Source organism: Cariama cristata, unplaced genomic scaffold (assembly GCF_000690535.1).
Source record: "Cariama cristata isolate BGI_N322 unplaced genomic scaffold, ASM69053v1 scaffold32452, whole genome shotgun sequence".
In the NCBI taxonomy this organism is placed as follows: Eukaryota; Metazoa; Chordata; class Aves; order Cariamiformes; family Cariamidae; genus Cariama; species Cariama cristata.
In genome coordinates this window covers 3,515-19,642 of record NW_009606045.1, presented here as the reverse complement: position 1 = coordinate 19,642, position 16,128 = coordinate 3,515, and the positions used below count along the sequence as shown (strand labels likewise).

Genomic DNA, 16,128 nt, shown 5'->3' with positions numbered 1-16,128 from the left:
ACCGAGACCTATTGCCGCGCGGCTCCTTTTGTTGTTCTCCTTGCGCCTCTGGTAGCCGTTCGGGTAGTACTCCCTCTTCTACCTTTTTCATGCCGCAGGCAGGAGGAGACTTTCTATTCTAGTCCAGAGTTAGCGTGCTTTGATTAAACTTCAGCCCTTGGCTTTCTCTGCCTTTCTGAAAAGTAAAGTCTGTACAGTTTGGGGGCAAACTACTCCAACTGATAATTTTTTCCTGTGTCAGTATTTAACCTGCAAAGTAAAAATGTGAGGCTAGCAATCTTAATGATTATTTTTTTTTTCTTCTTGCTGTTTGGAATTAATAAGAGCTATTGAAAGCTCTTGAGGCTTAAAGAGCATGTTGTTGATGTATTTAGAGACTTGTCATGGGTCAGAATTGTGGGTGTGATTGCTGTACCTGTGGCATGGGAAGTCTTTGCAAGACTTGCTTTTTGTGTTTGTAAGTAGGTTGCGTTCTTCTTCCCTGCCCATTAGAGGGTATATATGGGTAGGATGATCTGTAATGGAACACAAAATTTGCATGTATGATGAGTGTGTTGGTTTTGTTGTGTCTTTTTTTTTTTTTCCCAAACTAGGTACTAGTAATAGCAGCAGAAGCAAGCTGCTGAGTAAATTTTGAAGTTTATGTTAACTTTCTAATGAGGTGATAGCAGTTAAAGGGACATTGCTACATCTTAATGCTGGGGTGGTTTTGGGGATATTAAAACCAAACAAAACATGAAGACTGGTCTCTTAGGCTTGTGTAATCCCTGCAAGGTGGGGTTCGCATACTTCCTCTAGTGCAAAAGTTTGTGTTCTTTCCAGAGATGTAGTGCATAAATATGTTGGGACTTCAATTCTGTCCATTAGCAGTAAATTTCTAAGGTGAAGGAAACAAATCAGATGTGATAATTTTAAAAAAAAAAAAAACACACAAAAAAAAAAAACAAACAAAAAAACAACACAAAAAACAACAGAACAAAACCCTAAGAACTGGGATATTTGGTTTTCTTGTTTGTGTGGTTTTGGTGGTGTATGTGCTGTTTGGGGGTTTTGTGTAGTGTGTGTTTTTTTCTTTTTTTTCTTTTTTCCCGATTTTAACTATTTCAGGTTATTAGAGATGTTTTGTAAGCTTTTGAAACACCTTGTGAGTGCAAGAACTAAACTTAATGTACGGATATCTGTGCAAACTAGTATTCCAAAAGAGAAGAAGGAAAAAAATGCAAACAAACCGTACTCATAAATTGTTGAAGAAGATAAAAGTAGCAGTGAGAATATCATATCTTCAGGTTTAATACCCACTTTGTATCTCACTGCTTCCTGCTACTCCATAATTTCTGAGACCAAAATAGATACTGAGATGATCAGTCTCTGTTTGTCCTATCTCAAGCTCCAGCAGAACTAAAGTTAAATTCTTTTACTGAAGAGCTGCTAGAGAGTATATATTGGCACTTTGTAAATGCATTTATTTGCTTTTGAGGGGATGCTTACCTAATGGGATCTTAGTTTTTGAAGTTGGCTTTCAGTCGCCTTTGTCTCTAATCTGTACTTGGTAGTAGTTTGTGATGAGGTTTTAGATGCTTGTCTGCCTTTGTGAGGGTAACTGAAGCCCGTGGAGACCATCTACATGAAGCCTGTAGTCTCTCATATACACTGAAATTTTGGATGTAGCCTATCAGTGCTTAACTAAGTTAAACACCTCAAGATTTGAAAAGGTGTTTATAGAACATAAGAAAATCTTTAGTTTACTAGGGTACAGTATAGTGCATAACCACTTGCAAAAGCAAGCAGGATACAGAGAGTGAAAACTTTTTTTTTCTGTTGAGAAGTTACTTGATTGGCAGTGTTCTGTAGGACATACATTGTTTATATGCCCTCTGAAAAGATGGCATTTCCCTCGAAGTCCATGTAATTAATTGGCTGTTAGCCACAGGAAATATAATTCATGTAGTTGAAAGCATGCTGTAATATGTTTCTTGGCAGAAAAGATAGCTGAGTTACTAAAATATCTTAGAATATTTGAATGGTTTATAAGCACAAATAATTTTCCCAAATTATTATGTTAGTAGTATTACAGTGGACCACCAGATACTAACAGCACAACTGAAATGCTGCCGTATAATCAGTAGTTTGTTTAAATCTGTTGCAAAGGCATGGGCTTAAAAAATATTTAAAATTACTCCCTGTATAATTTGGTTATGGGAGAGGGGGGTGGTGGTGTTCTGACAGTATCTTTTCAGTGGCTCTACCACTCTCACGTGTGAACAGACTAAAATCTGAAGTGGTATGTACAGTTTGTGTTGGCTAAATCCTGCAAATCTTCTGACATAACGAAGATACAGATGCATGTACTGGAAATACTAGAAGAATATTGGACTGAATGTAGAAATTTTTTATGTGTTTACTGAGTATTAATGGTCCCTTTTAAAAAGCTTTATCTGACGTGAATTTAATTGCTAGTTTGAAGTTGAAATTGCAGATTATGGCCATCCATGCAAAACTGACTTTGGAAAAAAAGCTAGGAGGAGGGGTTTGAAATACCGGTTGTTCTAGGAACTGCATAAAACTCTTAATCTGGTGCTTTTAAAGACTTTCAGTTAAGGTGTCTGCACTGCTAAGGTGCTTCTGATGATGTGTAAATACTTAAATTGGAAGCATGCTGCCTTCTGATTTTTAAACGGTATAGCAGATGAACATATCCACATATCTTAGATGGAATAGGACAGTGCCTGGTAAATCTTTTCAGCATGAACATCATGCTAAAGGGTATAGCGTGAACATACGAGATTTTTAAAACGAGGATCTCTGTGAGCTACAATTCATATGGTTATAGTAGTAGACTGCAATACTCTTACAAGTAATTACATATCTATAGAATGTGAATTTTGCATAATACTTAACCAGTGTTTAAATGTTTATTTTAATAGAGTGCTAACACTCCTTTCACTAATTCTGTGAGCTTGTTTAGTGGAAGAATTCTACTCTTCTGGCTGTCCTAAAGGCTTGTTAGCTATGTGTGGAGTTGAGAACAAATTGGCCTGGCTTTTCCAACTGCCAAGTATCAGCTCTTATTTAAAAGGGTAGAAGTGCAGTAGGGAGGAGGATTGAAAACAGTCATTGGAGTTTGTTTTGACCATGTGGCTAATGAAACCCTGAGTTTAGATTCAGTTTGACAATGAAAAATATTCTCACTTTGACTACTGTTCTGGGTGAATGGAGAATTCTCCCCAGAATTTGAAAGCACCGCTCTGTTGCAACCGTTGTGTCTAGAAGTGTTGCGTTCTATTGTGCTCTACGGGTTTCTTCTGCAGCCTCAGTCACCGTGCTTGGCTGTTACTAAGGCAGTGAAGGTGCAGAAAGATCATTCAGCTTATGCTGGAATTGAAAACCTGCCTTGTGGAGTGAGTGGGCCACTGGCTCTTCCTTAGCTCCTCAGTTCTGTATTGCTGTCTGTTCCTTGCTGCTGTCTAGAAGTTTATAGTGGCATCACTGCAAAACTGAGGCGATTTTGTTATTTGCCTGTGTTGCTTTTGTGTAGAATACTGGCTTTCAATGGGAATTTACAGTCTAAAAAAAACATTTCTTATTCTGCCATGTGCCAGAAACAGGAGCAGTACAGGCGTTTGCCTACAGAAGAAACACAAACCTTTTGTGGTGTAGTAAGGAGATAGGTGCTTATCAGTCACACAAGTAGGATGTCTGAGCACTTTTCCTATTACTAATAGTGTTTCTGTTGTCGAGCTGCTGTCAAAGTAATTTCTAAGATGTGGTTCAAATATGAAACACAAGGTGGGGATAGTATTTTGTAGGTTAAGTCCAGTAACTTAAGAGGTGGTTGACATGGGGAAGCTTGATGTTATTCCTGATGTTAACTTCTGCAGGATGTGCAAATATGTGTGCTTTGGCTATAGTAGTGAAAATCGGAGGCCAAAATATTTCCTGAGTGAGCAGGGCTTATAAACAGATAATATAATGTATTGTTTACACTATAAGTAAAAGCTTATGTTAAAAGCAATCATTTTTGTTTTAGAGGGACTCTGAATATGTCTGGCATAGCTCTTAGCAGACTTGCACAGGAGAGAAAAGCCTGGAGAAAAGATCATCCATTTGTAAGTATAAGAACTGTCAGATTTCTGACTCTGCAGTTATTTTGATATTTTGCAGTTATTTTGTTATGATGATGATTTTTTCTTTATCTGGATGTAATTTTTTTAATTAATTGAAATTTTTTAAATACAACTGCTTAAAACTATGTAGTGCAAAAAGAAATAAATCTGTCTAGAGATAAAATATGTCGTTAAGTATTCTAAGTACATGTTCTGAGATCCTCACCCTTTGGCTTTTTGCCTTAACTCAGGGATTTGTAGCAGTACCTACAAAAAATCCAGATGGCACAATGAATCTAATGAACTGGGAGTGTGCTATTCCAGGAAAGAAAGGGGTAAGAATTACCATTGTCCTAACATCTTGATTGTAGTGAAAAGTAATATAAGCCTGCTTGTGCATTACACTGACAACAGAGAGTATAACTTACATATGGTTTAATAGAAATGCTTGGATTCTGCTGCTGCTTTAGAATCCAGGTAGAGTGGGCTAAGAATGATATCGCACAAAATAGCACATAACCATGTTCAACTGTTGGCACTGACTACCTTAAGAATAAAAGTTTTCACAGAAGTGTGTGAGAATACTACATTGAGCAAACTTGAGATTGTCTTCTGCTTCATGCCAAGGTTTATTGTGACTTCTGTTCTTGCTAAATGCTGGTTTAAGCCCTAAAGCTTGAAAATTAATACTACCAAAATGTTGCCTCTGTTGGTTAACTGCCAATACCTTTTTTTGTCCACAAAATAGTGAGATCTCTCAGTTCTAGAGAAGTGCTGCAGCACTGTTCTTAACTTTTTGGATTTCATGGAAAATGATTCTGCATTATCAGCATGGAATCTCATTGCCTTCTGTTTTATGGAATTTTCTCTTTTTGTGTTAGGGATTTAAGTCGTCTCTAACACTGTTTCTTTTTATCTGATTTCACTTGTGCTTCTGTGTCCCTTTGTTTAAAATAACAATGGAAAGGAAAAAGTCTGTAGAAACCAGAATTGTTCATTTTTCAGCCTGATCTGGTTCTAGGGGTTAGGACAAATGCAAACTTTCAAGTGGAAATAATCATTAATGCATGAAACTTTTTGATTTTGTACACTGCCATTATAACATCTCATTCTGACCAGAATCTTGTTTCTATTTTTCCAAGATGTTACTTAGCATGTAGAGATTATTCTTGAATTCATTGGATGCAGTTGTTTCTTCTGAGACAATACTATTAATTTCTTGGCGGTTTTCATTCTTTTGGGACTTTAGTGTTTTGCACTGGATGTGAGACTTCTTTTGTTGCTTTGCCTGTTGTACTGCCTCTTGCTAACTTGCTTAAGTCCACTTAGGATCTTATTTCTTAGATTGTGAGAAGACAAAGCGTGTAGGCAAAACCTGCAGATGCTGTACTACTGCCTCAGTTTAATGCAGACCGTGGCATTGTTGTTATGGTTATAACTTAGCTCAATACTTTGGTAGTTTTCCACAGGGCTCAAGTTAGTTCCTAAAGAACCTAAAAATAATTGAACAGCATAAGGAAAAAGTCATCCCCGTGTGTTCTGCTAAAACAAGATTATCCCTCATAATAGCCAGTTATGTACCTTATCAAGATGTCACCTTTAAATACTTACATAAAATCTTCATGCCATATAAAATCTTTATGCTATTGCTTTAAAGTTTTGTAGACTACAAAATGGAGTGAACAAGACCCTCAAAGCCAACTTCTTGCCTCCTAGAAAACGCATCACACTGGGAAAGTTACCACACCAGACTAGTTGTGCACATATGATTCCTCATAGAGATTTATTTTTAAAAAAAAATCAACATTTTTACTTGAGTAAAAATACTGTCTCTTTAACAAGAAGCAGTATGCCTTGCTCATCTCTACCAGACCAACCAGTTGCACTCTGTTGCCTTTGTGTTTGGAGGCATGTTGTACTGCTTCCCCTGAGACGGATGAGTAGTTGAAACCACCAAAATGCTTTCTTGTCAGCCAGATCAAAAATTGAAGTAAAGTGGTGTGAGTCCTGGGTTGGATATCTCCATTCACTTTTTTTGGAAGCAAATCACTTGTTAACTACCTAGAATTGGATTTGCAGGAATATCTGCAACCTGTCTAGTAATGCAATACAATCTTGATGGTACTGCTGTCATACTGTTATCTTAGTAAGGCTTTTGAGCATCTGCTATCTTTAATCCATAAGGTATGTTGCTTTATCAGAAAGACAGTAAAACTTTTTGTTGACTGTTCTGGTGTTCTACTTGAAAAAATTATTAAAAGCTATTTGTCTTCCCCGGTGACTGAAAGCAAACAAAATAGGAAAAGTTTATTCTATCAAAAGCCTCTTCTCTTCTAAAAATGGATAAGTTTGTCTCCTCTGAGAAGGTATGGAGAATAGATGTTTCCAGTTGTTGAGAAATGACTACAACTGTTCAGAACAAGTTCTTTAAATACACTATAGCAAATGTAATCATACTCATTCACTTTTTAAAACACAGTTATCTTGGTATTCCATAGCCCATTTTTTGCCTATTCTAGCTTGAGACTTTGCACAGTAAATACCAGTAACAGTGGAGTGCTTTTTCTTTTTTGAGGTGGAGTTTTTTTGGTGTTTTTTTTCCTCTTTTCTTTTTCCTTCTGCTAAAAATCACATAATTCAGGTAGAAAAGAATTAAGGATTTCTTCTTAAGGTGGTCTTCGAACATACCTGTCTGTCCCTGAGGGTAAGATTTGATCATTTATGCTGATAAGATGTGAGACCATCTTTACCCCAGTTTGTTTTAAAGAGTGAACCCAATGATTACTTTCATTGCAGTGTTCCCATAGCAAGGGCAAGTTAGAGAAGTGGTCTGAATTTTACATATACCATAAACTTTTCTGTATTTCTGTACTTCTTACCAGAAATCAGTTTGTCAGAAGAGAGGCTTTTTTCCTTATTTCCGAGTAAGATGACAAGAAAGTATACATTTAAGACAGGCTTTTGCTAGATGTTTTTCTGTGTTCATATGACTCTGTTGAGTAGTGCTGTCTTATTTGGTCTGCTGTGTGGCATGGAAACTGCTCTTATCGGTGCTCTTCCCAGTTTCTGATGGGGATAAAAAGCTTCTTAGAATTTCTCTTGCACAGAAAGATGGAATCTGTGAGACTACTTGCTACCAAAGGCAGACAGGTTTAGTTTGAACTAGTGAACCTAAAATTAACTGTAGCAGTACTACAGTGCTGTCCAAATCTTTTGTTCGTTTGTGGTTTTCTTAGCCACATTCTCATGAGGCAAAATAGAAGCCATTTACATCCACATGGTTAAGGGTTATATCCACATCCTGTCTTCTCAGACTTACTTTAAGTAGGATTAAAATGGCCCCTTCCTCATTGTATGTGTATCATGTAAAACTTTAGAAGTATTCTGTTCTTCTATGTACTATGAAAATTTTACTTGTATATGGAATTATTGGCGATGGTCCTGACTATTGATGAGTCAGCAACACTTACTAGCTGTAATGAAGTGGAAAAGCAGGGTTTTCTTCAACTCCTGATGTAGGTAGGGTAACTTGTCTCTGTCTAGACAGCATGCTACAGTGTAGGACAGCTATTTTCTACTGTGTAGCAGAAGGATGTCTTCTGCTTTGGCTGAGAAACTGTACTCTTGATAAGATTTTTCTTTCCACAAGTTTGACTTTTCCTTGCTGTCATCTCAACTCTACCTTAACTTTTTATAGACACCATGGGAAGGAGGCTTATTTAAACTACGGATGCTTTTCAAGGATGACTACCCTTCTTCACCCCCAAAATGTAAGTAAAATGATTAAAAAACATGGGTTTATTAGAACAATGTTAAACTAGTCCATGAGATTCTATGAATGGCTATTACTTTCTTACAGGTTTGGGTTTTTTTTTAAAGTAAGGTTGCTTTTTTCTTTTTCTCTGCCACCCATCACTTTGCATTTAGAAAGTTGTGATGAAACGAGTTAAGTGCTCAATGTAACAAAATTGAGAGGGGAGGGGGATTGTTGTATGGGTTTCCTCAAAGTTTGACAAAAGCACCACTTGGAAGTGTTCGCTACTTGATCAGCACTCTTTGGAAACTAATAGGTAGGCGTGGTTAGACCAAATCACTTTGTGTGTTCTTACTGTTAAGTTGGTCTTCTAAGCCAAGAATTCAGAAGGCGAAAACTTAGAATAAATAAAAAGTTCCATCAACTTCAGCCTTTTCATTGACTGGCTCTAAAACATGGATCTGTTCTTTTTCTGATACTATGTACAACAGGTATCTTCAGATACCTAGTTTCCTTGTTACGTTTTTGAATTTTACTTATCTAATCTCAAACTTAACCTAGTTCAGAAATCTGAAAACATTTATTGGCTTGCCTAGATTCTTGGTTCTTGAATTGGCTACCATCTCAAATCAATGACAGTGATTACAAGTGGGTCTTTTGACAGCAGTTCATTTCTCATTTCATTTTAGTGTTTCAGCTGTATCAATTGTCTTGGCTACTCCTTTTGTTTGTTACTACCTGAATACATGTGACACAAGGGGAAACATATCTTTTAACTAGAAAATATTTAACATGAATATCTTGAGAAATACTAACTAGCACATCCCGCAAATGTTAAATGAACTGTCATGCCTTAAAATAAGATGTGTATGTGACTGGTAAGACCTCTTTCCAATGCAGCTTCTGAGTTCCTACTGAACTTCATTGAGCAGCTCATAAGCAAGACTTCGTTGTGATGTCACATGGATTAGAAAACTGCACTAACATGTAGATATTTCATATATTGCTAAACAAGCGTTCATTACATTACTCAAGATGGTGGCTGTTGCATTTAAGTCCTGTAAAGATTAAAGAAATGCCAGAATATAGATTGAGTGGCAGAAGGAGAGCTGCACAAGCCTACTCCTTCAGTCATATCTTGCAATTTAAACTTGGTTCCTCTTGTTCAGTGCATCTTGATTATACATAAAGGAAAAGTGAAACTGAAAAAAATGCTAGAAACTTAGTCTTTGTATGGAACTTTCAGTATTTTAAAGTGAGAGGAGAATAGATGAGTGAAGGGCAGTATCTTTCCTTTATATAGCAGTATGTGAGGCTGTAAAGATAGGATTGGTTTAGAAGGTTTTTATCACACAACTAGTACAAACTATTTTGTCATTTTCCATTCCTAAACCAAAAGATTACTTGTCACAATGATAGTGTTACATTGCCTGGATTAATACCACAGATGTGATGGAGTTCCTGGTTTAGTGCAGGCTGAGCCAAGAAGAAAACCAGTATTAATAACTCCAGAAATCTGTGCAGGTTTGTTTTTTTTTTAGGGGTAGTGGTGTGGGTGTCTTTGGCCATTTGTTTGTTTTGTTCCCCGCCCCTGCCAACCTAAACCAACTCTCTGATCTTAGCCTTAGCGTTGCATGCAAGTAATTCTCTCTTCTTCATCAGGTAAATTTGAACCACCATTATTCCACCCAAACGTGTATCCTTCAGGCACAGTGTGTCTCTCCATCTTAGAGGAGGATAAGGACTGGAGGCCAGCAATCACAATTAAACAGGTCATTAATTGTACTTAGACATATTCTTAGTTCTTTTATTTGCTTTGCTTGCTTATCTAATGTGAATATAAGATGTTCACTGTGTTTCTACGGTTGGTTTCTAAGGGTTTTTTTAATTTAATGTCTCTTGGTAATATCAATACCTATATTACTTCTTCCACAGATCTTGTTAGGAATACAAGAACTTCTAAATGAACCAAATATTCAAGACCCAGCTCAAGCAGAGGCTTACACAATTTACTGGTAAGTATCTTTGTGTATCAGCTTGAAAGCTGTCATACTGCCTACAGCTGTCTACATGCAAATGTTTTTAGGAATGACCAGGGGAATTTTCTTACCTTCGTGGCGGTATTGTGTGGAGATGCCTAGCTTGTGCTAGACTTGAGCAAAACAGTAACTTCATGGTTAATAGGCTAGTGGAGCTTTTAATAGCATTGTAACAGCAATAAAGTGTGAAGACTCCTTCATTTAAGACCTTGATTCTTATCCTGGTTCTAGCCCAACATAGAATCCTTCCACCTAAAGGCTTAGTAGTAGTGATCAGGCCAGTCATAAGACCAGTGATAGAGGAGGCTGAATTAGGTGACAAGTCCCATTCACTAGTATAGAAGTAACTAACTTCTGTCCAGTAGTGGGTACCTATAAGCACTTGTGCCTGAAATATAAAGGAGAGTTTCTGTGGTTGCTGTAGGAAATTTGCAGCATTTTGTGAAAACTAGATCTTCCAAAAGAATAGGTTAAGAAGTAAAGAAAGCTTGTAGCTTTAGCAGAATGAAGTTTGCATTGGTTAGGAAAGGTGATAATTTGTGAGCTAACAAGTACTTTTTTTTTTGCCTTAATTTTAATTTTTCAACCATTAAAAATGGATGGCTGATCTATAATCTCTAGGGGAGCAAAACACTTTAAACAAATGTTTTTTGGCACTGAGAGTTACTGAAATAATGACCAAGATGGAAATGTGGAATTACCATTCTGGACAGAACAAGTCTCCAGGAGAGTGCCAAATTTGAAAAATGGCATTTTGAGACTTCACATGCAAGCTATATCAAAAATGCCTGTTATAGGATCCTAGTGAAGAGGAAACATTGGGATGGGTAGTGTATCTTGGATTTAATTAAAGGCTTCACTCAGTGTTGTTTTTTAAGTATCTACTGAAGACTTCATAGGACTGAGTGCATATGGAGGACAGTCAGGTGGCAACAATTATAGGCAGCACCTTTGGGAGCTAGTAATGATGAGGCAGGCCTCCCCCACCTTTTTTGCTTTTTCTTTTTTTTGTTTGTGTTTGTTTGTTTTAAAGTCACTCAGAGGGAATATGGGCAAGAATAATATACTTTTATACATGTATAAATAGTCTGTGTTTTATTTTTTTATCACCTCCCATATGCATCTATGTACAAAAATAGTCTTTGCTAGTCTTGTTTCTGCTTTATTGTAAGTGCTTCTAGAAAAGAAAAATCTACTGACAATAAACTATTACACATGGGTTTTGTTACTTCGAATATGTATAGTCTCCCATTTATCTTCTTCATGTCTTTTGCACATGCACAGTATTTCAGATGGGTTACTGTATTTCTGTAGTCTGAGAGCGTGTGTCTCTTACTACTTAAAGAGTAACTGGTAGAAGTTCAACAGAGCAGGATTGTGTATGCATCTGTAATTTTGCATAGTTGATAAATCCTGGGGAAGATACAGTGGTGTTTAAATAGATGTCTTTTAGTCAAATTGTTAAACTTCAAGAATAAGCTTTGTATTCAAAATAAGAATACTTGTTCTTATTTTCAGGATTGCTTTGGTACTGTTGCTCTGTAAGTTTAGCACTCCTAATGTGCTAATCTACTTCCTCCTCTCTCCTGTAGGCATGCAGAGTCTACTATGGCAGGCATTCTTTTGTGTAGATTCTGAGGGTGTGAGACTTAACAGCTAGGTTATGCTCTCAAGTGACAATGCAATATAACTTAAAGAAAAATTGGAGAACAAACTTTGTAAATTTGTTTATGAGAAGAAACTAGAGTATTTTCAGTCTGCTGGTAATTGTTCATTGGATGTGACCAAAATTGGTTTCATTTCTTCTTCCGCCCCCAAACTGTCAACTTCTGAGGATATAATTTGCTGCCTTTTTTTTTTTTAATGCAGCAAGCCTTCATAGCTGAAAGTAAGTTAAGTTTACTGCAAAGCTGTCTGCAAAATCTAGTCACTGTAAACTACCTTTGGCACAAGAGTCATGGTAAAAAATTTTTGTTTAGCTCTTGACTGACACTTCTGACAGCTAATACACAATATGGTGTTGAATGTAAATGGATGCTCTACTAAGCTACTACCATCCCTTGTTGGCCCAGGAACTGAAAACAAAGAACTTGCCTTTTTATGTGTTGAGTCTGAGGCTTAATGACTGATCATAGTTCCCTGAAGTAGTACTTGCTTGTTTAATCAATCTGTAGGAAGTATGCTAAACTTAATGAACTATAGTGTTTTTTCAAAATGTTGAGCTAGCTTTTTTTCAACCGAAGGTTAGGATAAACCTAACATTGTGAGTCAGGGTCTGCAGAGATAAAGGCTGAAACTACCATACTGTTGTTATTTTCCTGTTTCTTAAAAAGCACTTCCTCTCTCTCCCCAAAGCAGTAAAGATGATACTTTAAAATCATATGAAGTCCACCAACTGTTAGTGAACTGCTGTCATCAACCATTTTGTGCTGTTTGGATACTGGAATTTATTGTTAATGATCTCGGGTCTTAACATGGGGAATGGAAAACTTAATGTTCAGATGAATGCTTGCATGTAAGGTACAGCTGGCCTTGAGAAAGAGCAGGCACAAACCTGTTTATAGAGACTGGTATGGTATGAAGTGAGATAGCACAAACATTTGACAACAGATGACATTTGGGAAGTAACTAGTTAAACAGTACCTTACTTCCCTCCAAAGGAAATTGTCAGAGTAATGGTCAGAAAAGCCTTTAATATATTGTAGTGTTCAGTGAATTCCTATCTAATGATTTTACCTTTAGCAATGACTTAGTTTCATGTTGAAGAGAAAGAGAAGAACAGTAGCTCTATAGTATGGCCTCTGATTTCTCAAGCTGTAATTACACTTTCTTTCTCTTCTATTCAGCCAAAACAGAGTGGAATATGAAAAGAGGGTTCGAGCACAAGCCAAGAAGTTTGCACCATCATAAGCGTCTGTCATGCAGCATCTTAAAAAGGAAGGGATTGGTTTGGCAAGAACTTGTTTACAAAACTTTTGCAAAATCTAATGTTGCTATGTACAATTAATATCCACTTAGGGGAGGGGGTTGTATGTGTGCCATTTTCCATATTCGCCACTTGTATACAGTTCTAAATTTGCTGAATTGCCCCCAGTTTTTTCATACAGGGTCTCTTCCTTCAGTCTTTTGTATTTTTGATTGTTATGTAAAACTTGCTTTTATTTTAATATTGATGTCAGTATTTCAACTGCTGTAAAATTATAAACTTTTATACTTCTATAAATTCACTAGTATCTCTAGTTACTTTGCTATCTGATGCAGGCATGCTTTAAAATGTTAGAACTATATTTAGCCTCTAGCTGGCTGTATGAAAAAAATCATACCCTCCACCCCCTTCCCTCCCTGAATTTGTTTTTCTATCTTTCAGAAACTAGGTTGTTATTGCTTAAGAGCCTCTGAGATCCAAAGTCAGCCAGCATCCTTATTCTGCATCACTTCCTTTGTGTTTATATGGCGTTCTGTCTGTGTTGCTGTTTAGAGTAAATAAACTGTTTATATAAAGGGCTTTGTTTCATTTATCTTCATTAAAATGATTAAAAGACTGCCATTTAAATGGCTCTGAACACAGTTCAGTGCAAGTCCTGTTTTTAAGGCCTGTGACACTGCGCTTACCTTTTGTTTAGATGTTGCCTTCATTTCTTTTCCCTGCCCCCACCCCCAACATGAATGCTGCCCTTCTTTGGGCTCTGAGTGGTAATTGCAGCTATTCAACTTCTATCAGTTCCTTAAACAGCCTACGGAATTCTGACTAGCTAGAGACCAACTCCTTACTGTGCATAATGGGACCAACATACTGCTGTGACCATGTTAACATAAAGTAACACAAGCATTAGAATGATACGAACAATAATAGAAGCTGTCCAAGGAATGCAAGGGGACCTACTGCAACTGGGGATTTTTAAATGGTACTTGTTTATCAGAAATACTTCTGTGCCTTTTTCCATGTCAATGTATATAGCTTTTAGGAAAAGGACGTGCTCTATGCAATTACAGTTTCCTTCTGTAAAGGAAATCAGTTAAATTATGTAAGTTATTTTCATGTATGTCAAGCTGATATGCCCTCTATTAAACTTTCACTGCTTTTTTTAATTGTATTTTTTTAGTCAAAATCATTCTGCAAAAAAAATTGAAGTGTGAAAAGCTTTGTTCCATCTGAGCTGTAGCTTCTTCAGTGCTTTTATTAAAAATGGCTACTGCTAGAGACTTATTTGAAGTGTGATACAGCTGTTCTCAGATGTGTTCTGCTTGTCTCTATTTGATTACAATAGCTTTATAATATAAAAGCATTCCGTCAAATTAGAACAGCTAACACCCTCACATTATTCTCAGTCCTTTAAAAATTCTTTGTGTAGGATTGCTTCCTTGTCACTATCTAGAAATCCTTGTTATAACAGTTGATTTGAGAAAGACTTCATATGCTTGGGGTGGGAAAGTAACTGAGAAACTGAGTTAAAGGAAAAGAGTCCTTGTCAAATTCAATTACATGGACTTCTTTTTTTCTTATTAAAAGGCAAATGGAATATTTGTACCACTAGAACTGCTGCTGTGACTCCCAATTCTAGCTCCAGTAGGGCTGGCATTTGATCTCTCTAGTAAAAGAACGGTAAGAGGTAAAAAACTTGCTGTGACTTGAAGAACTCATATATATGAAGGTAATGCTATAAATTGTCCTTCCTACTGAAGGGTTGCTGAAGTTTAGGTTTAAGTATGTTCCAGTTGGGTGCTGGAAACTCAAAAGAGCACTCTATTTAAATGTACAGAAAACAACTGCTAACAGCTGCACTTTCAGTATACAAACTGGCAAGCTTATGGAAGAGTGAACTAAGATACTACTGCTAATGAGAGTCTCCGACTCAAATCTTTAATGGCCAGATTGTATATTTCTGATTTGGTAGAGTGTCATTTCAAGAAACAAGAATGCAGGCAGACAGAATTGCTGAACCCGTTATCTGAAATTTTATGGTACAGTTCTGAATATAAAGTGCCAAAACATTGTGTGTTGCTTATGACTGTCTATCAGAGTAAATAAAAAAAATAGCATGTAAAGTTACTGAAAAGACATACTGAGATGTTAAAACAATTCCAGGAAGCATTTTTTTTCCCCCCTTTTAAGCTGTTCTGGTTGACATAAGCTTAGGTAGTCAGTTTACCCTAAACTAGATGAAGTAATTGAAATACATAGGGCCCGTTCAAGCCTGCAAAAAGTCCGAGGCACCTTATATGGTATGTACTCTGAACAGGGTAATAACTTAGTCACATTTTCCATTGAAATATAGCCCAGAAGTTGGAAGGGTTTACTTAATGCACTATTAGGTAAAAGTAATCCCTATAAACCACTTTCCAGACACATTGATTAGAATACAGCGGTTTTTAACTTGTAACTAAGCTTCAGGCTCTTTATATAATTATTAGCATGCCATAAACAATTACCTAAAAAATTATCTAAAGCCTTCATGTGCACAAATAGATCTATAAACCCACATGTAGCCTGAGGTTCACCTAAAGGAAGCCATTTACTAAGCACCAAGTTACAGGTGAACAAGTCACACTGTTTAATGTTCACAAGAAAATTTCTTTATACAAGATGTTACAACTCTGGGATTGCTGGGGTTTTTTTTAATGTTGTTGTGGTATGGGGGGGTTGTTTGTTTGTTGGGGTTAGTGTGTTTTGTTTTGTTTTTTTTTTTTACTTTTCAAATAGTTGATTTATTGGCTGTTGTTGCAGGAACTTTGCAGTACCACGATCTTCTGGACTGCTCTCACTGCTTTCAGTGGCATCATCTGGAGTGCTCATGCTGTCCTCAGATTCTTCATTACTTTGTGCTAGTCTGGAAACATTTTTCATGATTATAAAAGCAAAACAACTTAAATACTATTTTTCTTATTATAAGTTAAATTTCATTACCCTGGGGAACTGATTGGTCTGTTGGGATTAGAAAATTCTTTGCCTGAGTCAACATCAAATGGATCTGGAAAAAGAAGGAAAAAACCCACACACATTGATGAAGAATGCATATTTTAATGGTCTGCCTTTATTTTCATTTTAAGAGAAGATTATTGGCAGGGAGGGAGAGGAAGGCATAGGAAGTCTGGTTCGACTTTCTGGTAAGTTTACCATGGTGGTTTGGTCAGAAACCAGGGGAGGTGAGAAACAACTGCCAAGTCCTGACCCCCCCATTCCAGTCTTTTCACTCTTTTCCATGCCCTTCCCCCCCCCCTCCACCCCCACGCG

The 16,128-nt window shown here is 36.8% G+C and overlaps 2 protein-coding genes across 2 annotated transcripts in view; one reads left to right on the top strand and one right to left on the bottom strand.

The window, feature by feature from the left end:
• The first annotated feature begins 4,007 nt into the window (after positions 1–4,007).
• Positions 4,008–13,400, top strand: UBE2I (ubiquitin-conjugating enzyme E2I). The gene is made up of 6 exons (XM_009696225.1): positions 4,008–4,106; positions 4,355–4,438; positions 7,801–7,873; positions 9,520–9,629; positions 9,793–9,872; positions 12,743–13,400. Exons 1-6 carry the CDS (start codon positions 4,041–4,043, stop codon positions 12,804–12,806), a joined length of 477 nt encoding a protein of 158 aa, XP_009694527.1. The 5' UTR covers positions 4,008–4,040; the 3' UTR covers positions 12,807–13,400.
• A 2,182-nt stretch (positions 13,401–15,582) lies between these two features.
• TSR3 (TSR3, 20S rRNA accumulation, homolog (S. cerevisiae)) overlaps positions 15,583–16,128 on the bottom strand; it is a gene marked incomplete at its 5' end in the record, with an annotated part of 3,986 nt that continues 3,440 nt past the window's right edge. The window contains 2 exons of the mRNA XM_009696226.1: positions 15,583–15,724; positions 15,802–15,865. Of these exons, the coding sequence (XP_009694528.1) occupies positions 15,583–15,724; positions 15,802–15,865 (206 nt within the window). The remainder of the gene's footprint in view (positions 15,725–15,801; positions 15,866–16,128) is intronic.